The following is a 24,815-nucleotide window of genomic DNA, read 5'->3' as shown; positions in this document are numbered from 1 at the left end:
CCAAAGATGTCTTCAGTCAACTGACTTATTGCCAACTTAAAAGTACTGATCAGTGTCGTAAAGTGATTTAGTGATGCAGAAAACTATGTTCACACATTTTAGTGGCATTAGACTGAACTTAACTACTTTATCATTTGTTTTTATATTTTTGATTCTTAAGTTAACCACTTGGTCTTAACAACTCTAGTGAATCTCAATAGAAATGTTAAATGTGCTCCAACATACAACCATGAACACACACACACATAAATTAGTTACACACAAAGAAACAACTTTCGCGTACACATTGACGTAGTTTGTATTTAATACAGTATAGCTTGAATCAATAGACTTATGAATGATAAAGTAATAGGTTATAACAGAACAAATATAAAATTAATGTAGATAACTGTATAATCTGGGTAATCGTATGAAAACAGTCGTTGAATATAATAGAAAAATAAAATAGAGCACATCTTGTGTCCATCATTGAAAGGAAAAATAATTCTAAAATCAGAGTTACATGAGGATGGCAGACTTAAAAAAAAAAATGCTTCACTACGAGCAAATTCAATATGAATTCTGTAGTAAAGAAAACATTTTCTTTTTCCACTCGGCGACAACATAATGCAACATATGACACACGAAGACGGTCTTTGTACATGTACTCTATAATAATGGCAAGATACTGGGACCAGATGAAAGCACTGATTACAACCACAGTCTGTAGAACTTAAAATAACACAATAATAATGAAAATATACTTACATTTCTGTCAAGTGTCAAAGGAGGACTTTATAGGGTGTAGGCACAGATTTGTGCTTGTTAAATCGACTACTCTGACGACGATCTCCGATTTCTCCCTAAAAACCCTCTTGACTTGTCTCAATAAAGCTCTATGCAGGTGTTTACAGTAAATGTCACTAAATGTTTTATATTTATGCGTCGCTAAATTTATATTAACAATCAAGTCATCCCAGCATCACATGTAGAGCTACAGAATTACTATTAAGTTGTACTTGTCCTCCCATCCTATCGCCACAATGACTGATCTCAGAGCACATTGGGAATAGTTCATTAAAAGTGCTAAGACATGATTTGTGTAAAAAAAAGAAAAAAGAAAGAAGGGGGGGTGGGGGGAAAGGTATTGCACTACTCATGAGGTCTTAACTGATCACTTGCACAGATGCACGCTTCAGTGGCGTCGGCACTGCGGCGTGGTCTGCTCTAAACACGTGTGCGTGTCGAGGTGTGTGGGGAGTTTATAAGCAATATATTCCCACATTCACTAAAGTGTAATGGCACAGCTCGCGGTGAGCAAACACGGCCATGGACTCAACGTTTAGGTGATATGCAACTTCCTGGATTTTAGCATTTGAGAAAACAAGAATGAAAAAAGGAAAAAAAAAACTACTTAATGAGCAATCACAGTAAAAATAAAATAAAATAAAATAAAACATGTGGGAGTTGCCAGGCTGATTATTCTGGATGTGCTTCACCCTGTATACTACTGTTTAGGGATATTAACTGAGGCAGACGAGAATGTATCGTGCATGCTCAAAGGAATACAACAGCTTCTTGGCTAAGTTGGTTTTTGGCAACTGTAGTTTCACCTCCTTGTGTTCAGTCCGACACTCTTGAGACTATGCAGAGCTAGCTCGTACCATCTATGTGACTATTAGCCGTGAGCTAAAAATGCACTGCAGTGAAGGCAGCGTTGACTGGACCCGGGGGCTCAAATACTACTCTCTTATTGTTGCATGACAGATCAGGCTTCCTATGCACGGTACGTCTTTAAAGGAATATTTCACCCAAAACTGAAACTGAATTAATCACAGTGTCCATCAAAGCCCATTTAATAGAGCAAGTTTTCCACCACAGCTCCATTTTTTAGTCTTGTACAGTAAGCAGTTGAGCCAAGCTGTTGTAGACACAACACAGCAGCAGTTAAGGGAAATGTAAGAGGTTTTTTTTGGTGGCCATGTTAATTAGTTAAAATGTTATAATAGCATCAGACAATCTTATTTCAGGGTGAATTACTCCTTTGAGGTCCCTAAACCATCAGTGACAAAATAAATAAATAAAAGGTTAACCAACATTACTTCACTTCACCCAATGTGCCTGACCACGTACGACAAAACCGCACAACACTAGAGCAGGTCGTTCACTCTCACACATAATTTTCGGATATGTTCAGCAAAAACAAAATGCCACATTGTTGGCAGCCAGAATGTTATCACATTAAAACATCATGTCAACACTCAAGCCTTTTTTTTTTGTCACCATCTTGCCTTGGTCTGCAAATAAAGAGTGGCTTGGTTTCAAAAGACAGCATTTTGTGAGTTCTGTTACTTTCTTGGACTAATTGGTCACACACCATGGCTTGGGGTCAACAGACTGACTGCAGAAATCACAGGGCTTATGGACAGGTTGGGAAGTCAAGGAAGAAGCTCACTGATTGGCTGGGAGCAGGCCCTGTCTTTGGGCGTACTCCAAAATGGCATTGTAGCAGAAGTAGTACTGATCCGGGGTTTGAATGCTGAAGGCCCTCTGTGTTCTCATGCGGCGCACCGTCTGACACACATTAAGTGAGCCTACGTCCTGTAGCTGGGACAGGCAGATGTCCAGGGCACAGAAGGTTCCTGTCAGGAACAAAGCTGGTTAGCAGAACTCTTTGTAAAAGGGGATCCATCTATGAATGTTTGCCAAAAGCTTTATTGTCCTCTGTTCGGTTAACCATAATCTTCAGACTTTGAAATTGTGGTGATATTGTACATGTGTCTTACAAAAGAATATTTTGAAAACCATCTGCTGAAGACAACAATGAAATCATTCTTGAAGAGGAGGCTTTTGGACAAATGTGAATCCAGGTCTCACCTGTTCTCCCAATCCCTGCACTGCAGTGAACCACCATTGGCGGTCCCAGTGGGTGGCCTGTCCACTGAAGTCCCAAAGCCTTCACCATTTTTCTCTGTTGTCTCTTCACAGCTCCCAGAAAGTCAATGAGAGTCACTGCTGAGGTGGGAACACCGTAGTCGGGCCAGCTGAGGTACTGGAAATGACTCACTTGTCTCTGTTCACAAGTCTAATATATAAATAAAAGATTTACACAGTTACATGTTGGCAAAAATAAATGTTTTCATTTGAAATATGGCTAAAATGAGCCATTAAAGGAATAGCTTGATATTTTATTTTAGTTTCTTAATAAGAAAAGCAACCCCTATTTTTATTATCATTTTTGTTCACACTATAAAATCAACCTGTTCCCCTCCAGCCCAGTAGGTGGCAGTGATGTAGAAGACCGTACTATACCGAAATATAAGGCAAATGACAGGCATGAGTGCTACACTGGAAAAACAATGATTGAATTTACAGCTTTGCCAGGGGGACCAGACGTCCTCTTTTCCCAGGCATGTCCTCTTTTGGATTTTGTTCTACTAAAGCCTGTTTACACCGAATTTGCGTTGCGTTACTCAGTCATTGGGATCCTCTGGTGGGAACTCTGAGAACCTCTAAATGTTCTTAGTTCATTGACAACATTCTTACACGGCTAGATGGGGAGATCAATACCCTGTCATCGGAGGAGTAGCTTAAAAAAATAAATAAATAGGAGGGAAGGGAAAGTCTCTTCCATCAGCACTTACTCTGTACAATATATCCTATTTGTTTAATCTATACACAGACAGGCATCTAAAACTTCCTCACTATGCCTGACAAAGGGATAAACGGAAAAAATGGATGTCACAACATTTATTGACCAAAACGTCCATTGAAATGCTTGGCTGTACCTCAGTGTTGTGCAGTTCAAGAGTGGTGTGGTTGTAGTGGGTGTGGTGGTCCACCCTTTGGTTCACTACTGCCATATGGCCGTAGACTTCCTGTCCGCCTTCCTCCAGAGGCCAGTACTGTCCACACTTCCTCCGACTGCCCTCATCTGTCCTGCAGCACAGGGACAGGGGGTACTTGTTAAAATGAATTCGAACCAACTCCGAAAAGGAGAAACCGTCTCTCATCGACTCATGTTACCTGGTTGTCATGACGATAACGAGGACGTTCTGTTCCCAGACCATTCTCCAGAAATCACCATAGGTCCTTTCCAGTGGTCCTACACAGAACATTGGTTTAATGAGGCAGATCCATTTGATTGCATGCAGTAACTGCCTAATGAGCTACACAAACCACTTACATAAAAATTATTATCTGACAGCATAGGTTGTTTCTGGTCGCTCTCTCATGTGCACTTGCAATATCTTTGACTCCACTAACTGATTCTGTTCTGTTTCCTTGGATGTAAATTAGTACTAACTGGCCAAATTGACTTGAAGAACTCATTAAACATCTGCTTAAAAACCAAGCTGAATATTGATGTCCTTAACGATTGTAACTATATTGTAAGTGTATAACCTTTGCCTGTCGAGTCCAGGATACAATTCACAGCAGTAATTGTGTATTGAGTTCAGTCTGTATGAACTGCATCACTCGGGCTTCAGGCCCTTTTACAGCAGTTAATGTTTCTATCCAACTATTTAATAAAACTTAATTCCAATGTGACAATCATCAAAGGAAACTAAAGTTCATGTAATATGACTGTCATGTTCTGTGGAACAAAGCAAGTCATGTTCCAGACATGATCATTTCTGAATGTGCTTAAATTAATACTGGTGTACCACAAGGTCCAGTGCTTGGCCCATTACTGTCATCAATTTTGTGGTACATTTGATGTAAAGGCATTTACATTTAAGGTCAGGGAATTTGAATCTTAAGGTCAGTTTAGGCTACAAATAGGCAGAAAATTTAAAAAAGTGTTGCTTTTGACCACAAATAGGTGCACAGCACTGTGTGAATTGAAATACTTTAAATATAAGGAAGGTGTGATCAACTAAACTCAGTAAATTGGCTTAACACTTAATTCAAATGTTACATTATACCTATGTTAATACAATACAGTAATTTATGCAAGTGTTAAATAAATATATATTAACATATGTAATATTTGTCATACCTTGAGTACCAATGTATGCGTTCTTTTGTTTGTAGCCGTCCATGAAGCTTGCATTGATGTAGTCCGATCTCTGCAAGAACAACAAAGCTCCGTCAACAAGGCAGAAGAAACACTGGCAAAATGCAAGGTACATAATATCAGTAGAAAAAGAGTGAAAAAAAGAGAAGTGTGCTATGACCTGAAAGACATTGTACAACTCTGTTATCTACAGGGGCGGATGAGCATTAGATTACAACAGAATCAAATTACTTTAGTTACACCAGCTAGCTTGTTACCACCAGAGAACTGGCATTTTTCACAATTCCAAAAGCTTGGCACATTTACTAGCAACTGAGAGTGACCATGGATGAACTGGAAGTCTGTTCCTTTTTATAAGAATGACACCTACAGTATGCATATTAAGCATTTACCTCATTCCTTCTGGCTTTCAAACGGACCCTTGTTTGATCAAGGCACAGCACGTCTCCATAGCGATTCTTGTCCTGATTGTAGACTGCTCTGTAGGTACGTTAAAAATAGTACAAAGGTTACTGCCCATGACTACCGCTGTCCATCATTGAGGCTAAACTGGATGGCTTTTATTAACATGTATCTCATAAAAAAGTAATAACTATGGATTTCTAGGGTTAACACCTTAATAGGTACCTTGACTGTAGGCATGCAATGTACTTCAGCGAGACCAAAACTTCTCAGTACTTTATTTTAATTCTGTCGCTTCAGTTTTATCAATTAAAAACTTACATCAATGATTATATAATAAGTACACATATACATTTGCCCTTCCTATTCACATCCATGAAAGGAGCATACAACGTAACAAAATAACAGGCTTTATAAAACCTGGCATTACAGCAGAGAAGTTCTATTGGACTGGATTAATCTGTATAAGTGAGTGTGGGTCTGCTGCTGTAAACTTACTGCGCACAGTGGAAGGTCCCGGGTGGTGTTTCTTTACGAAGCTCCTCGTACTCCAGATGGATGCCTGAGCGTTGTAGCCTGCCGAGGTGGGTCAGCAGCTCCTGTGGACGCATGGACTCGGGTCCGGGGACATGAATGGAGGTATCTTCTACGGGGATGCCCACCAACTCATCCACGGGGTCCACTCTGCCATTCTGACCTGCCAGCAGCTGCTGGTTCCAGCTGTATGCATCAAGAGGGAGAAGGCCTCCAAGGTGCTGGGGGAGACAGTCTCTGGGTAGGTGTTGGCGCAGCTCGGCCATTTTTACCATCTGAACCTAGTATTAGACAGTGAAGACAAAAGGAATGCATAAGCTTACAGAAGTCTCTCTCTCTCTATATATATATGTATATATATATATATGTATATATATGTATATATATGTGTGTGTATATATATGTGTGTATATATATATATATATATATATGTGTATATATATGACAAAAAGTGAGCATTCATTGATAATTGTATTCTTTATTGCAGAAATAAAGCTGTGGCCATCAGGTGATGTGGTCTCTAAAGAAATCCATACTAATGAAATTCTTCAATTGCAGTAATGTGGGAGACTAATCAATTCCATTGATTCACGCATTAACATCGCAGGCATGTTTGAGGCAGCCGGATGGATACGTGGTTACAGAGAATCCCTTAATCGAATGATCACTTGCCACAGTCGGTGACACTGAATCACCCACCGATTTACCCTTTGTCATTCCACGAAAGCTAAAAACATGGAGCTGAGGAGCTGGTATGAGAGGAATTAGAAAATGAACGTTTACCCTCTCCCTGAGTTTCTCCTTGAGAAGCAGGCTGAGCAGATTGTAGGGCACTCGAAACCAAACTGGGGCCCCGACAATCAACACCTTCTTCAGTCTGGCAGGGAACGCCCCCTAGTGGAGGACAGCACGTCATATAGTAAACCATTACATTCTCAGTTTTTATAGTCATGATTTACAAAATGTTGTGCACATTATTTGTATTTGAAATAAAATTCTTAAAAAAAAATACAACTTGAACTTAAGACAAACATACATAATTGCGCTTTCCCTGTTTTATAGCACGTTATTTCTGTATTTAGGAATCGATTTTGACTGATGGCAACTTCACTGCTCTAGTCAATTTTCAGATCAATATGAGCACTAAATACATGTCCCTGCTGCTGATGTGGCTACGTAAGCATCCAGATGACACATCGCTACGTTCTTGAAGCATAATTCACTGAGATGAAACTGTAGGTAAAAGCCAAAATAAGCATTAATAAGTTTTGCACAGCCACGGTGTATAGATTCAATAATTATTATCCTTATCCAGGCCTTTCCATGAGACATTTATTTCGCCCTTTGGCTTTCTCCTGCTCCTTCACAGAAGAAAGGACATGACTCGGCAGATTATTATTAAACTGTCTCTGGAATGGAGTGAATCATTTTCAAAACTAGCAGAAAATTCATCTGGCCTCCTTTCAACGTACAGTATATTGTGGTGTTTAGGGAAAAAGTTCATTTACATCTAAACCTGTACTGGTACGGCACACACGCATTACATTTAAAACACAGCAATGTAACACCAACCTTGAGCAAGTTGAGGATCTTCTTGCTCAGGTCCAGCTCAAAGTTTGTGTAGTTGGAGCCCGCCATGTCATAGATGAACACCAAGCCATTTCTCTGGGTCTCAAAGCTACGACAAAAAGAGAAACATGTTGAACATGATTTAAAAAAAAAAAAAAAAAAGTCAAGCAACAACCATCTTGTGCAAGCAATGCAAGCAAGCGCAATGTTTTCCAACGCAGCAGATGGATGGCATTTGAATTAAAACTATGAACATATGGAAAAACTTGGTGTAGCATTTGTAAGATTCCCTCCGGGAACAAAAATAAACTGGTTGATGAATTTGGTTAGGGTTCTACTTATGGCAAAAATGCTATGCAAAAAGGGATTCTCCGATAACAGTTCACAAACAATTTCAAACTGAAAACCAGGGTGTTCACCTTTCCACGGCCCGATCCAGGAGGTAGAAGAGGGCCTGAAGCACAACGTGGTTGCCTGTCTTGTTGGGGTGATGAAGCTTCGCTGTGTACAAGGCAATGGAGGCCCCCGAAGGGTCTCGTGCGCTCTGCAAATACACAAGGTTAACCGGTTCAGCATTCAACCCATATTTACAAAAACCTGTACAAAAATGCATTGTCCTCGTCTGCCATTCCGTGCATCTCAAATAACAAGTTCCAATTTTCTCAGCTGTACAAATTACACTGTATCAAGAAAACAGATCATGTGGTACTTGAAGGCGTTCACTGGTTTAAAGTGTTACAGCAACACCCAAATGGGAGCTCTGCAAATTGAAGGCTGAACAATGACCACAGGGGGGCACATAAGTTCATGTGCTGGCTGCTGGCACACTGCCAGCGCAGAAAGGCCCGTCAGCAATTCAACAGGAGGTACAATTGTTGTCAATAATGACACTCTTTTTTTTTTTTTTTTTTGTCCCAGAGACACAGAACAGAAACTTAACCAGCGTTAAAGGTAACTACAGACTCTTTGCTTAAATGGAGCGGAACACTCCTTTGTGAGTAAATAAGCCTGTAGCCTGTAGCATGAGGGCTAAAAATACATCAGACAGGATATGAAGCCCGCTGCCGAGGCTGGAGAACTCAGACGTCAGACAAGAGGATGTGCAGCATCAATGCCACTGTGGCACGTCAATGGGGAAGGAAGGGACAAGGAAACACAGGAAAGTGTGCGTGCGTGTGTGTGTTTGAGCTGGAAGGTGGCATCTTTCGCGTTAGCAGTGTGGCTGACAAAAGGCTAAATTTATCCGGCCCAGGAAACCCACTTGGAGCATGAATCAGTCCCGCCAAAACATGACACTTAATGCCAGGTTATAACACCTCTGCGCTGAAACGTTCCAGCCCAAACATGCTCTTCTATGCAAATTGAGCTAAAAAGCAACAGCCAGATGGGGAGCAATATCCAAGAAGACAGTCCCAAGAAATGCGTCTAGAAACCTGTGTCCTAGCCTGAGAACTGCTGTGTGTTGAAGCCTGTTTATCTGGAGTCTCCATCAGAAAAGACTGAACTGGACTGGAAGCAAAACACAGCCGCAGCAGCATCAGAACAATAACTACACATAAACGGAGATGCAGAGATAGACGACAGCTGAGACGGTCCATAAAGAACATTATTTGATGTTGGAGGATAAGGCAGGCAGTAATGTTCTTGTCAACAAAAGCCAGGAAAGTGAAAAAAATAAAAACAATGGTCTGACGTGCTTGTGGAACTGTAATTTAAAAACACTGAAGAAGCTGAGAAACGAGTAAATGGTAGAAATCCAACATTTGGTTCTCTGGTGCTTATAGAGTATATGACACCAGGACAGTTATGTATATTCATCAAAATAAAGAAACATGTCACTCTTTAACTTATGGTTAGACTAAGCCTCATCTTCATGTACAATTGCTATAAAAAAGCAAAATGGTGAATATTAACAATTTTGGCCTGCAATTGCTGTGTAATCTGTCATTAGGCTGGACCCTTCAAGGGCAAATGCTAAATGTGGAGGAGATTGAAAGGACATTCTTACCAACACGGTGAACTTTCCACTGAGCAGCTCCGAGCGCAGAGGTTCCTCCTGAGGCTGAAGTCTGACAATTCCTTCTTTAAGACGCGTTTCCTGAAGAAAACAGATCACAGCAGGTGGAGTCAGGCCACGGAGTGACTAGAACAGGCCGTCACTTTGAGGTGAATTCCTCCCTCTGAACAATAGACAAACCCGCCTGACTTTCCTGTCAGAGGAGTATCTCTCTCTGAAAGGTTTCCATTTCTTCTTTTTAGGCCTTGAGGAGGTTGTGGGGAGGGGAGGGGGGGTTGCTGGCGAATACACATTAAGCATGGGGGCGTAATTTCAATTCACCATTGTACTCTCTTAAATTTTAATAATGGGGAAGTAGAAGTTGACACGGAGTCATACAAATAACTGCTTTAAGAATTCCTGTGAATTATTGTTGTAACTATTGTTACTGAAACAGAAGGACGTCAAGAGTTCAAGAGCTTTTTGGAAAATTAAACATTTTTTCTTAGGAATCACACCTCAGTGGTAATTCACCAATTACCAACTGACCAACAGACCAATTAAACTCACAGCGCTGCCATGTTCAGACCATCTACAGATGAACCTGATAACACCACAAAAACTAATGCATTCTAATGCAGTTTTCTAGATACTAGATCTCAGCCTCGTGACCACGCTAATGTTCAGTTTATGTTGAAACGGCGTCAGAGAGGCGCTAATTCAACCGATCTCTTCAGAGGATGTCATTTGTAACTGTTGCCGTCAAACTGGACTAAATGAAACACTGAAGTGTTTCGGTCATTTAGCCGAGCGCACCGACTACAACGAGGACGTCAAAATAACAGAAACATGTGCTCATACAGTACAATAATACGAGAAACCACAGCCTCCACCTGCCCCCTCCCCCTCCCCCTCCGACTGTTACATTAGCACGCACTGGTTTTCAGTCATGCACTCAGTGACCTGGCCCCTGTGTATGTCAGACTTCAGTTGTCGTACGGATTCAGTGAACAAGAATTAATAATTGACATCAGTTAGTTTTGGAGCTGATTCTACCTTTGGACAGAAAAAGACCGGCCGTTTTTCCGGTTCCCTCTATTTTTGCTAAACTAAGCTCGACAAACATGGAAGTAGTTTTAATCTCCCACAGTGGATATTGCTGATGTCCATCTTGTTTCCCGTTCGCGCGGCGTGTTCTTGAATGAACCCGCCCCACGGAGAAGCGGGAAAAGTCACTGACTTGCACACTTTTTCCTGTTTGTTACCACATTGACACTGAACACTCTTTGTATGTGTGATGCTTAATGGCTTACCAAATCACGATGAATTATTAAGAACAACAGCGTTCTCAGTAGATGGTGCGGTACCGAAAGCCCCCTCGGCCTGAATGCCAGTGCAAACACTAGGCTGGAAACGCTGCCCGTAAGTTTGTTCTGACTAATTACTTGTCCCCAGCCTCTGTCCTGGTGCTGACACGGCATGTAACCCAGTTAAATGGGCTGTGGCGTGGCAGGGGAGACTAATCCTTCCTCAAGTCACATTCAGGGCATTCATGGAGTCCTTGAATGTCGTGTTTATGCAGGCCAACTGTTCGCTGCCGCAATAAGAACCCACCTTGACGAGGGAAGCGACGTTACAAAGAAGGTAAAATCCTGTCACGGCTTGAAGCCATTCAGGTCATTAGAGTCTGCGCGAGACGTCTGGGCTGGGAACTCCTGAGCAGATAAATCCCGTTTTGTTCTGTTTTTTATGTTCGACTTCAGACAGAAAGAAAATTTATAGCAGTATAGACGATTTAGGGGCAAAATGAGATTTTCATCCTCCTCCCTGGTAGATATTGCTCACTGAGAGGAGAAGGCCTTCATAATGTTATTCTCAGATTACTGAGCGAATAAGACCTGGGGTTTCATCCACCACCGTTTCTGCTTTTTCTTTCGGATACATGATGATAATATCGGCACGGTCCTTACATGTAACTGAAAGAGAGACACACACACATATTTTCACCCTGTTATGTTTTACAGTCTTTAAATTGCACTTGTCTTGTCGATGTCCCTATGTCCTGCTGCTGCTGCTGCTGCTGCTATACACAGCATAAACATCAGTGTAGGTTTCAAACTAAAACTAAGATATCATGCGTATGTCTGTCCCGAGGGTAGTGGCTAAGAGCACAGCAGAGAAACAGGAAGCAAAAAGGAGAAGATCAGACATTTGAGATGGAAGTCGCAGCGGCTGTTCGCCTGTTATACATGAAAAAGGCTCCAACCCCCCCGCCATTAAGAAACAACTCAATGTACACATTACATTACCCATAACATTATTAATAGAGGTATTTTTTCCTGTTACTGCCGTTCACCATGTAAGCCCAGCTTGTGAAACTTTATGTTCCTCCTTTAGGCCAACTTCATAACCTCAGCTATGCCAACCAATAATCTTTTCTGATGACAACACTTATTTCGCGATAAGCTACAAGCTCTCTGGAAAGCTAAAAAAGCCTGCATACGGCCTCTTGAAATATCCCCTGGTGTATAATTCGGTGTGCGAGCTGGTGTGCGCGTTTGTGTGTGTGTGTGTGTGTGGGTGTGTATCTGGCCCGGGGGTTTTGATGCATCTGCTCAGGCGATCTCTCGCTTGGCTACGGTCTCTGAAGAAATATGTTGTGTTACTGTCCTGAAGACACCTCGCACGCACCAAGACGTTCATTTCGTCTCATGTTTTCAAATGGATATCACTTGGCTAGACGCGGCAGACATGAGAAAACATTAAAAAAAAAAAATTTTTTTGTGAAACGGCAGTTGCGTATCGAGAGCTGCGTAGTTCAGACTTTTTCAGTTGTGTCATAATTGTCCGAACAGTCAAACTAAAAACAGTACAACAGCTTCTCTGGAAACACACGGACATACTATGTAGCAAGCGAGAAAAGCTTAGGTACACAACACAGTTGTAATGTGAGGTACAGATTCTTTCGATAACTTTGAAAAAGAAAGCGTTTCGACTGATGAGGGGCATACTTTTCTAAATATAGGTTGCTGAAACTTGAAACTATGTTTCTCCAGAATCACATTTGCCTTTCCTGGTTCCATTATAGCCCTCTGACCGGCCAAGAAAGCTTAAGGAAGGAGCTTTGGGTTCTGGTTAGCTGGGACTTGTAGCGTATAGCTACCGTCTCTAAGGCCTCCCTTCACCTTCTCATGACTGGTAGCTGAGCTAAAAAGAGTCTTTCAGAAAATAAAAATAGTCACTATAGGCCATAGGTCTTTAATAGGGGGATCTGGGGTCAGCGGAGGTACTGCAGGGGGGGCCGCAAAGTCTTTGCTTGATTAGACATTTTTGCCCCACATTTTAAAATTTCTTTAAACACACATTAACATGTTTCCAACATATTTTAGTAAAGAGATAAATGGAGGTAGAAATTGTTATCTGCCAGTCAGCACCTCACTCATTCAGCCATGCAGAAGTCACACGAGACCTGTACACAATAGGCCCCGCCCCTGTCGCTGCTCAGCCAATCACAAGGTCACATACTACAGACTGACTCTGATATAGGGATAGGAGGACAGGGTGGATACCGCTGGAATGTTGTCAGCTAATGTCCGCAATCCTACGACGGCAATGAATGAGAGAAATATGAAAAAAATAATCCATTTTTTCCACTGTTCTTTGGATGTTGAAGCTAAGGAATAAGGTTGTTGCAGATATTACACATTTTCAGGTGACATTAACCGCTGAGGCGTGGCTTTCATTTGCCGACGTCCCATTCGCACCCCTGACATTTAATCCAACAGACGTCCACTTATTTTGATTATTAACTAAATTTAAGATCAGACAATAAGCGCTCAGCTGACGACTCCACAGTTGTTACGTTTACACAGACAATATTTCTTCAACCTGATTCCACTGTAACAGTTAATGTGGATGATGAACTGAATGAGCAGATAAGATGCATTTCAGTACTTTTGATATGCACAAAGGGAGTGGATCTGTTGGAAATTCAATAAATTTTTTTCTTCTGTGTTTTTTTTTATCATTATTGATTATTGACAACTATGAATTCATTCAGTAGAGGGTGACCATGGTTGGTACACACTTCCAACAGTGGTGCCCACATCACTTCATCTTCATTTCCATTCATCCTTTCGAAAACCTGTTCCACAAACTCGTTTTGCTGCCGCCGTTTCGCCACCACCATGTTTCAGTCCCTGTTGGAAACTCATTATATTAACCTCATGTTTACCCCCCCCCCCCCCGGCCTATGTCTGGGGCAGACATGGACAGAAAGCACATACTTATTCCACTGTCCGGTTCAAGTTTTACATGGGTCTTAGGCACCAGAGTTTGTATCTGTATCTATTCTGTTGCAACTGGAGTGACTTTATGACACATTTTATGATCTTCTCATTATTAGTGGGAAACCGGTGTCCATGTGAAAGCAGCGAGTGACGACTCCTTACCCTGTAACTGTGGAAGAGCTCGATGGCTCGGAGGACGTCAAACTTGCGAGCCATGAGGAACTTGACGGCCAATTCCCTGGACAGCGGTGACACTCCATGCTGACTGGTCCACTTGTTGATTTCCTCCAGAAACTGCCTGGTGGCCTGAAACAGACACAGATGTTGTCACAAGCTTTGTACTCGCTTAACCGAAGGGTCAAATAGGAAGGAAGTGAAACTGGGCTTTAAACTCTATACATCCTCAGAGGAAGTGTGAGCTACTGCCTCACAGAATATTTTAAACCGCTTCATGTCCTGGCAAGGCGTCTGCGGTAGCGTTGCATGTGCTGTTGTATAGACTGGAGAACCAGCGAGGATGAGCAGCGTATACAGAGAACGTATTAACACAGAAGCCCCGAGGTGTGAACTGCAATTTGCGCAGCCATCCGAAACGTTTGGCTACACACAAGTTTTTTCCTCAGTTTTCCGGGTTCATCTCGAGTCCACTGCAGCTGTGTATTCGGTATTTTGTGGAAACTTCCACCGAAAAAAAAAAAAAAAAAAAAAGAAAAAACCTCACTGTTGATCTTAGAAGAACAAGTAAAGGCGAGGATTGATACAATGGCAGCGCGTAGGCACATGGGGCGTTTTGTTTATTGAAATAAAACTTGCAGCGCCGGGCAACGCTAATGATGTGAAGCCGCTATTAAAGCGGCTACTAAAGCGGTTCCTTCCCTTGTTTCATTGATCACAATTAAATTAAAAGGCAGGTTCGCATTGTTAGAGAACCCCGGCTGGGTTCAGGTATCAAGATCGAATCAAGAGATTGGCTATTAACCCCCGTGATGGTTAATCTTGCACATGTGGATCCAACGTGCTTCGACTAATTAGCTGCGACCACAGGAAATAACCCCCGGTAGACCAAAGCAAGATGGAAAATAGCTGAAACCGATGACTGATGTCATGATTACTGGCAATTACGTGGCATTGATGCCCAATATTCACTCCCCCTTTGCGGTCTCCACCAGCCCCTAAGGGGAACATCTGGCTCTTCAGCTGCCAGATGTTCAACCATTTCCACTGGTTAGCTGTTAACTCGCTTGGTGTGCTACTTGGTGCTGAGCAGGTACGTTACTGTGCAGTTGTTGGGCATGCTGCAGCCAGAAAGCGTTGCTGTATGAGTGTCACAAATGGAGTGGCCAAAGTGAGTCAAAACAGTACAAATCTACTAAACTAAATGAGGTGAACTCCACAACTCATGATAGTTCTTGGTCCGTTCATGCGTGCGTTATCTTTCACATCACAGTAAACATGTGACCCATTACTAATAAAAGTTCAACCCTAACGCTTTTTTAATAAGAAAAAGCCACATAAGATGTTAAAATACCTATAACACATACTGCAAATGTGTTTACCGTAAAGGCCTCCCACCCAACTTGCAAATAACTTATGCATATAGCCAGCAGTCGTTCAGGGGCTTCCTGCCACGCTACTCTCATTATACACTCCCTCAGGCCCCCACACCCTCCCACCCACAGCACCCGCGGAGTTAGCAAGTCAGCACCAAGTGAATCCTCAAAAGGCGACAGAGGAGGCAGTGAAAGCTCACACTTTAAACACAAGGTTCCGCTTCTCTGGTCAGGCACAGCGGCGGCGGGGCATGCATGGGAGACAGGAAGTCAAGTTCTGAGAATCCGCAGCTCTTTAGGAATACAAAACGATCACTGACAAGCGCAGGGCCTAAAGACAGGATGCCACTGTCTCTCCTCAGGAAAAGCCAGCGCTTTCAGACCCAGGAGGGCCCGCAGCTTCTGCTCTGTTCAGAAGCCTTAGCATGCAAGGGATGAGGGATGATTGCACCTGACAGGGCCGGGGCCGACTAATATCCGACTCCCATGGGGGGAAATGTGGAGGGGGGTGGTACTCTCTGAAGTCTGATCCTTTACGAACGAACAGAGCAGATTACACAATATTGGTGTAACGAGACTAATCTAATCGCAAGCGGTAAACGCTTCATGCTTCTCAACTGAACAACACAAGCTCTTAGACTCTTAGACTAGACTCTCAGAATGACCTATTTTCCTGGAAAAAAATAAAACTGGTGCATTGCTATGAATGAAAGGTTTTCCAGTGAAACAACTCTACACTGTGTCACTGCGTGTCCAGCTCCGTTCACTCAGGAAGTCATTAAACGGACCTTTGGGCTGAGATTTTTTATTTTATTTTTTGTCAAATATACCAACTTTTCTAAATATTTAAAGAAGAAACTGCAGTGAAACTTTATACAGCACATAAAATCATCTCATGAATGCTACGACACAAGCATTTTTTTTTCCTTTTGAGTATTACAAAATGATATTCTGTGGATGTATACAACAGGCATCCTTTCTAGGTTGCTTAAAGCTATTAGGTACGTCTTTACAACAGGCATTCCCCATGTTCCATTTAATATGGCTCGTCTGCTCTTTGTTGTTGCACTGTGAAGCGTTAATCCTTTGGCGTCGGCCAAAGACAACTTCCTGTTAGACCGCTGTCAGGTACACTCAGGTTTCCAAAATGTTAATGCTCTGACAGCTGCTCTTTCTCTCTTAGCCTTTTAAGGACAGCCCGCCAACTCCAGGCAGTGACCCTCTGTTCCTGTAGAAGCCAGTCGTGTTTGGTTTTTCTGCACTAGGGGCCATATCCGCCAGAGTGGAATTTGAGGACGAACCAGTTTGTTTTCATGATAGCACACCGGACTGCAGTGGAAGGCTCACTGCGGAGGAGTGACTTGTACAATTCCTGGAGGATGCATAAATATTTGCCTGACTTGCTCCACTTCTGAAATGGCCAGTTTTTTTTTTTTTTTTCCACCCTTGAACTTCTTGATTATTCATTTTCAAACCCTCGGTTCAAAGCTTACGCTGCCTGATGTGAATCTAAATAGACTGACAGGTTTGTGCGTGTGCAGAATTAATCTGTATGCGGACACGAGTCGTTGCGAACGCGGAGGGAGACTTTTAACAGATGGATTCTGGCTTCCCAACACATGGCTAACATTACATAATCCTCTTTGCTGTGGTTGTCGGTGTTGGTGGCGATGACAATGACTTCCAACAACTAATTGACGGGATACAGGAAGTAACGGTGTAAATAGTCTGACCAACAGCACAAAGAAGATATTCAGTTAACGGCCATAAACTACCTTTTTTTTTTTTTTGGCGTGTGCGCTTATCCTATCAGTCCTTAACACGCTGTATATCTTGGTGACAGGTCGGCAGGATAAAAGATTTTAACTGGGGGAAAATAAAAGAACTCGTGTGTTCTGACGAAGGAGCGAGCACCAAGATGTCCCAGTGTATGATTAAGTGGGTTCAGGTGATGCAGAGTGTGGGGGATTCTTTCCGTGCTTGCGCGAGTGTTGCCAAGTTCCTTTGGTCTGTTCATATACATATCATTTAACCGACTTATTTTGGCAAATCTGCGTGACACAGTCAGTCCGACTGGCAGTTTCAAACTGGCACACCTTACATTCCCAACACTCTCCACCACCGGTCTAACTGTAGACACCATTACTGTCCATTTTGCCATGTCAAAACACAGTTACAGTTACAGTTGCGCCATCGTTCATCGGAATTTCTGTGCTGACATCAATGCCATTATCTGCTGTATTCATGTTAGTCAGAATAAGATGTGCGGTACATGGTGAGTGTGTTAATTTCTGAGCTGGAAGAAATTCTTTGGAAAAGTTACAGGAAGTGATGCATGGACGGTCATGGCAGTGGCGTGGTTACACCGTGATCCTACAGAGGAGGTAATATACATCATTATTAATATGCTCTAGGAGGCTCCATGGCTGCCCTTGACGTTGTCTTTTCAGAATCTATTTGATTACAGATGCCATGCTAATCTATTTACAAATGCAGGACTGCTGTTGCCAAGCGGCTCCGCTTCACTTCACCGAGTCCCATTTGGCACAAGTCAATACCAAAACAGGAAGTCAATAACGTCACTATCTCCCTACTCCCCACTTTCTCTCACTCCACTGCTTCCTGGGAGTAGACTGCACACACGCGCACACGCTTCCTCTAAAGCACATGATAGACGCACGCACTCTGTAACTCATAAACTCTCCCATCCCCCGAGTCTAGTGGAAATACTTTTAACAGCTGCCTCCAGAATGAAGTTCCACTGCACCAGTGCATGCTCCCAGGAGAGCCGCACTGCTACGCACGATCACACACTCACAAATACACAATCCACCCAAACAACCAACCCCCCCCACACACACAACCCCCAGTAGGCTGTGGATGTAATGAGGGCGTCCGGTACCCTAGCAGGGGCCTTGGCTCACACAGGAAATGGAGTCGGCAGATAAGGAGCGCTCTGCTGGCCAGATGATGAGAGGAGTCAGAGGAGAGAGGAGGCACGGGCATGACTAGCACAGGAGAGAGGAACAAATGAAAGAGGCAGTAAACTCGTTATTATTATACCGTAACTGCTTTTGTGTTTGGTTGTCGGTACGTTTAAACCAGAAAGCAGAAGGAAAAAGAAATGCTGTCATTCCGTTCAAATCCAAGAGCTTCTAACTTCATGAATGGCGCCGACTCATCTTTACTACGTTTTATTTCCTCAAGGCCACAGATTGTAATCCTGTTTGATTGCACTGTAGCTAGGTAGGTGGAAAACTACTACAAACCATCGCTTTACCCACTGTAAACACTTCTGACGTGCACCACGCAACTTAATTCACCATTAGCACAAAGTGCAGCCACGCCAAACTAAACTAAACTTCATTTGTGATGGTTTATTGCGGGGCTGCTGCAATACAGTAAAGCTCCAGCCGTGGTATTAGGTTCAGCTGACCGTACCCGACAAACTAGCAGCATCAGTGGGCATGTTATGCAGGGATCCAACAGCTAACAGCTATCTGGATTATCACTCATTTCACAGACACTTGTGCTTTCGTGATTCACACCACAATCCGCAAAGAGTCGAGGCGCAGTGAGAACTCTTTACGCTGCCTGTCCAAATCCAGCATTTCATTCACAAGCACAGAAGACAAAGAACAGCGAACCTCGAGGAGGCTCAGACATAAAATAATAATACGCCATCAGAATAATCGATAAGCTAAATGATTTATGAGCCAATTCCTTCTGCTCTAATAACCGGAGTCCCATTCACTCCTGGAGAAAGCACGCTTCATTCTCCAGCCTCTCAGATCAGAGAGGTTTAAAGTAGCCAATAATAATAATAATACTGCTGTTACATTTTAGTTTTATTCACACTTCCTAACCTGGCCTTTATCTTGAAAAGCGAAACAGGGAATTTAAGTTTCCATTTCTTTCAAAGTTTTGTTCTGCTTCATAAAACAAGTCTTTCATCTACAGAGATTTGCTGTGGGTTGGGAAACTTGTCAAAAGTTCACATACGTGGCTGACAGGAATATCTCACATAAAGGCAAAGTGAGCTGTGTGTGTACTTCATAAGAAAAAAAGCCTGTATCTGGATGATAGGATGAAGGTTAGATGGCTCACTTCCTGCCTCTTTAATTCCCACATTGCTGGCCGAGGCTAAGTTTCCACTGAACACATTTCTCGATGACCCAAATGTGGATCGTTCACGGCTCTCCCCCACAGGGCTTCCCGGTAATATCACGGTCTGCAAACTCCGAGACGCAAAATTTCACTTCTGCGGTGGCTGACAGAGCCTCGGCCTGTGTCGCAACACCTCAGCTCGGATCGGCCCCTCGACCGAGAGGGGAACTGACAGTGATGCAACGACAGCAATAATGCGCCAGAAATCGATACAATATTTCCGCTCCGCGTTCGGACCGTTTCGCAACCAAATCCACCATTGCGCACGGCCGTCCGCCGCTCGCCGCGGTGCGCACACGCCGCGCACAGGGCCAAAATACCACCAGGTAGAGCCGAGGCTGAGCCGTCTCGGTCGGGCGGCGTTACGCAGAAATGGAAGAAGCAGAAGCACAGAGACTCTCTCGGCCTACCTGTTCTTCTTCCGCCGATAAAGTAGCTGCCATGATTCCCGTCAGTCCTCTGGTCCCCTTTCACCGAGACGCGTCCTTCTCATAAAGTGGAAGATGACGGAGATGATCTGTCCCTCGTGTAAAAACGGGGTTTTAGGGGTTGTCCCTCTCGCTCAAAGTTGCAGGCATCTGAAACGGAGCAGTCGGAGCCGAATGTTTCTTCCCTCTCGGTGCCGTTTGACTGCGAAGAGACGACGGCTAATTAGCTCGGATCTGCCATCCGAACTAGACAGAAAAGCCTCTGATGCTGTGTCAGATTTCACCGAGGAGAAGGAAAATAACACGGATGGAAGAAGTGAGGGGGGGTGGCGTGGGGGGGGGGGAGCGAGAGAAAAGCGGACCACACTCGAGCAGCTAGGCGAGGGTTTGCTTCGGCTCGACGTTAACTCGGTTCAGACCATGATCTGCAGCTCATCCGCCTAACCTGACGCAGATCAGAGGGCTGCAGCTGCCCGCTGGCTCCTCCATGCCATGAATCGCAAGTTTTTCGCTCTGAACGTCGCCTTTATGCTCTGTGAGAGTGACACACACACGCACACACACACTCGCGCGCGCACACACACACACGAGCCTGAACAATGAGAGAGACTGTAGGCTTTCCCTCTGCATGTTGCTCTACCCCCTGGTGGTTAAGACTAGAAAACGACAAAAGCTCCCTGACCTCCGCCTTCATTCATAAAAATAGGAAACCAAACAGGAAAGTCACCATTTTGAGCGTCACATAGCATCTGTCGAGGGCGCCGCAGGAGTTTATAAAGTTAGATATAAGTCAATAAAAGTGGTTTTTAGCCACGTAGATTTCTTGATCATGAACTAGGCAGTTAGAACGTCCACATTACGCATTACATAAAGGATTTTTATGACAAGTGTTTACAGATTTGAGATTATTTCTCTTATAATTCACTATATCACCGTACCAGCGGATCAGATGTTTATCTGCTTGTCTCTTTAAACAGCTGGGAAAGCTCCAGACAATCTTGTTGTGGCTTTAGGAGCTAACCTGTACCCGTGGATGGATTTAAAGTCTTACCTCCAAACTCGGTGCTTCTTCATTTGACATGATGGGATCAACAGAAATCAGCAAAGGCCGCAGATTAAAGTAATGACAATAAAATGACCTCCTCAAGTCTGGACCATCCTCAGGAGAAATGTGCAAATGCCTGAAGATACCTCATCCACCTGAACAAACAATACTGTGCAAATATAAATGCACGAGACCAAAGTGCTCAAGAAGGAGAGACACCAAAAAATCCTGCGAAGACACTGGAGGAAACAGGCACACAAAAAAAACAATTGCTATGGTCCTACACTGACATAACCTGAAAGCTATGTGAGACTGAACTGTTTGGTCATGATGACCATCGCTATTTCTGAAGGAAAGATTGGGAGGTTTGAAAGCCAAAGAAAACCATCAACTGCTGTGGAAGGACGGTTGTTCTTCAGAAAATTGATCATCACGAGGAAGGAAGGTTACTGAGGCAACGTCTCAAGACATCAGTCAGCAGGAAGAGACAGCTCGGTCGCAAATGGGTCTGGCAAATTTACAATGAACCCAGTCATACTTTCAGCCTAAGTAGAGGAAAGTTGAGCTTTTGACCCGGCCATCACAAAGTCCTGACCTCAATCCAGTAGAAGATTTGTGGGTAGAACTGAAAAAGCATGTGGAAGTAAGGAGGCCTGACTCAGTTACAGTCGTTATTTAGGGAGGAATGGTCCCAAGTTCATGCAACTTACTGTAAGAAGATTATGGAAGGCTACCGGAAAGGTCTGACTCAAGCTAAACAATTTAAATACAATGCAACCAAGTAAATTCTGACTCACTGGAATATGATGGAAAGAAAAGCGGAAATAAATCTGATTTTCAATTATACTCTGACCTTCTTCAAACAAGTGGACAGACTGGAGTACTACGAAAAGTGAAAAGCTAAGTTTACATGTATTAGGCTAGGGTATACATATAAATGTTGGACTTCAACTGTGTGAAACTACAAGCTAATAATTTTACTGTTGCATTCAAGTAAGTAAAGTAAGTGCGTGTTAAGCAGACAGACACTACTTTAATCTACATTAAAGGTACGCAGCCTTTGTGCACAGCATTCTCCAAATGATGACTGCATGAAATAAAGCGAGAGGAAATAATAGTAGGAGGCCCTCCCGTAATAGCTGGTTGCAATTATGGCAGTTTAATTAGTGAAATTCTCGACTCATGCATCCCACAGGCTACCTTATAATCCAGGGCGCCTTACCGGAACTGCATGACATCACGGAAAAGAGAAAATACCCGACAGTGCGATAAAGTCGGTGTAACATGAGCCACAGACACTGCAGGTCTCCCTAGGAGTATTATGGGCTACTGATATAAGTCAGGAGGTTAGTTCAAGTGCTGCCGGGAGATTGCTCTTCCTGCAAGGCTGTTGATGGCTCTCATTTCCTCATTTCATACCTTGATGAGTTTTAATGGGACAGTGGTACAGATATGATGCAAAGCAGGGCGATATGTCGGAAAGATCTCTCAGTGCTGCATTCACCGTCTCGATGCAAACCACCTTTTACACGACGAGGGGAAAGGAGACCTGCGGGCTGTTTGTTATTATTAGTTTTTTTATAGAAAGGTGGACAACTATAAGAACTCTGAGAAAAAAAAGAAAGATCCCTCAAAAGGCACACTGTAAATAATGAGGCGTGAGAAAGTTTGGCTTGAAATCCAAAGGGAAAAGGGAGTGGACAACAATAGACTTCCTGTCAAACCAGCTGACATCACGTCCTTTGGGAAAATGTGATTGGTAAAACCGTAGCCCTGCCCATATAATGTCAATCCTGACGAAAAAGAAGTCTTCCGGCGCATCACACGGAGGCCTGATGAACGCACTGTAAGCAAGATGTTGACATGCAGAAGTTATGCTTAATATGTGCAACTCCTGATCGGACATGGTAGTCTATGGTAGTGACTGGATGGACATTCAAATTATTTTTTAAGATGAAAAACATTGTGGATCCAGTCCTGTATGAGGAAGTCACATTCTGTTGACGTGGAGGATGATTAAATATGTCTTTTTTATAGTAATCATATTTAATTTAGATTAACGTGACCTACCAATATTCGGTTGAGCTGTTGTGTTTAAACAAATCAATACACGTCTGTAATCAGTTTCACCAACATGTTTGGTCAGATGGTGCCGAATTACAGAAATCTGACTCTCTCCTCCTGGGTGTCGAGGTTTTCATAGAGAACAGAAACTCCTCAAGTGACTGACACATGCGAGTGCACGTGTGCGTGTACATGTGTGGGAGGCTCAGAGCGCTCTGTACAATGTATCCGTGAATTGACAGGTGCACAGTTCCTGGAAAGTGATTGGTACTGCTGAGTCATAGCTGAATTCTTGCACTAACCACACGCCTGACTTTGCTCTCTTTGACAAGCTTCTCGGTGTAGGGGTGACTGAATGTGAGAGAGGAAACATCCGACTGTAGTCTACTCAATACTGCACTAGTTAATTTGCTCCGAATGGCTCCACATGCCAGGTTCTTTAGAAGTTTTTGCAGAAATCTCGCTTATGCTACTTTTTTTTTAACCACATATGCAAAGAAATGAACTGTTAAAACAGCGGAAGCTTTGCTCTGGCTTTATTAAGCCTCATCCAAGCGTCATGATGTTTGATGCTTTCCAGGACTTAATGCCTGATATTGTAATTGAGGTGTACTCAATTTCCACCAGCTGCACTGCGCACCTTCCGTTAGTTTAGTCAGAGATCTCCTACGTTTCCCAGAATGGGTTATCTCCACCGAAGTGTTTGTTATTTTCACCTGTGAAGGTTCCGCGTAGGTGGAGAGAGCAATAGTGATACTATCACATGAGCAAGATGTGGAGAAAATATGCTTCTTCTTTTTTTCCAGTGTAGAAAAAGTGAGTGTACATTCAAGACACGGGTCTTTTAGCTGCATTATACTATATGTTGGTCTTTTGAGGCTGGAAGGATGTTAGTGAAGATAGCTGTGCCCTTATCACTGTCGGTTTTTATTTTAATTTTTTAATTTTAATTTAAAATGCAGCTGATGTCTCTTAAGAAAAAACTTTGATTCTAATAGGCAAACAAACAGACTGTTTGATTAGATTAAGTTATAAAATGTTGAACTCATAACACTTGCATTCTAAAATATATCTCATTATTTATAATTGGAAAGTAAAATACAGTATAGACTGTATGTCCTAATTTTAAAACTGATATTTTACTTAGTTAACAGATATAATGTACAGGATATAATATCCATAATTATATTCTCACTGATGTGCCATCAGGACAGGTAAACCAAGCAAGTGTTTGAGGCTGCGTGGCCACCTTTTGACAGATTTTGCAGATTTGTACTCAGGCAGTAGCTAAAGTATATCTTTGCCAAGGGTCCCCCAGAACCTAGAATAACCTCCGTCTACCTACAAACACCTTCCACCATGGAACCCACCATGTTGTGTCGCCATGTCTCTACAGAGCGCCAGAACAGACAAAACAAACATTGTACTAAACAAGTTTCAATACTTAAATTGAAGTGTCAGTCACCACTGGGTCTTTTACACACTTGCAATCTGTACCCTCACCATTAGGTGTCACTAGACTATACCCATTGGTCCTTTAAACTAGACTATGAATTAACAGGTAAAGGTTGGTTCTTTGGAACAGCACTAACACCAATGTTAGCATGCCAACAAGCTCAACATATTTAGTTGTTTAAAAGGTAATGCATTTTGTTTGACATGTGAACTTTAATTTCAATAGTACTAAACACAAGGCATGGGTCTGAACCTTATATATTTGACTGTGAAAACACTGAATATCAGTGATGAGGGATATTCCAAGGAGTTGTAGT

General features: G+C 42.8%; 1 protein-coding gene across 1 annotated transcript; it reads right to left on the bottom strand.

The window, feature by feature from the left end:
• Positions 1–286: 286 nt before the first annotated feature.
• On the bottom strand, positions 287–20,444 carry ptpn9a (protein tyrosine phosphatase non-receptor type 9a). Its single transcript, XM_047596362.1, has 14 exons — positions 20,297–20,444; positions 19,917–20,136; positions 13,952–14,095; positions 9,513–9,602; positions 7,924–8,048; positions 7,508–7,613; positions 6,719–6,829; positions 5,900–6,216; positions 5,392–5,479; positions 4,982–5,051; positions 4,006–4,084; positions 3,768–3,918; positions 2,857–3,064; positions 287–2,621 (listed from the first exon to the last, which is right to left on the bottom strand). Exons 2-14 carry the CDS (start codon positions 19,947–19,949, stop codon positions 2,431–2,433), a joined length of 1,713 nt encoding a protein of 570 aa, XP_047452318.1. The 5' UTR covers positions 19,950–20,136; positions 20,297–20,444; the 3' UTR covers positions 287–2,430.
• Between the last annotated feature and the right edge of the window lie 4,371 nt (positions 20,445–24,815).

The sequence above is a fragment of the Mugil cephalus genome, chromosome 10 (assembly GCF_022458985.1).
Source record: "Mugil cephalus isolate CIBA_MC_2020 chromosome 10, CIBA_Mcephalus_1.1, whole genome shotgun sequence".
In the NCBI taxonomy this organism is placed as follows: domain Eukaryota; kingdom Metazoa; phylum Chordata; class Actinopteri; order Mugiliformes; family Mugilidae; genus Mugil; species Mugil cephalus.
The sequence above is the reverse complement of the archived record's forward strand: the minus strand, read 5'-3'. Positions and strand labels throughout refer to the sequence as shown.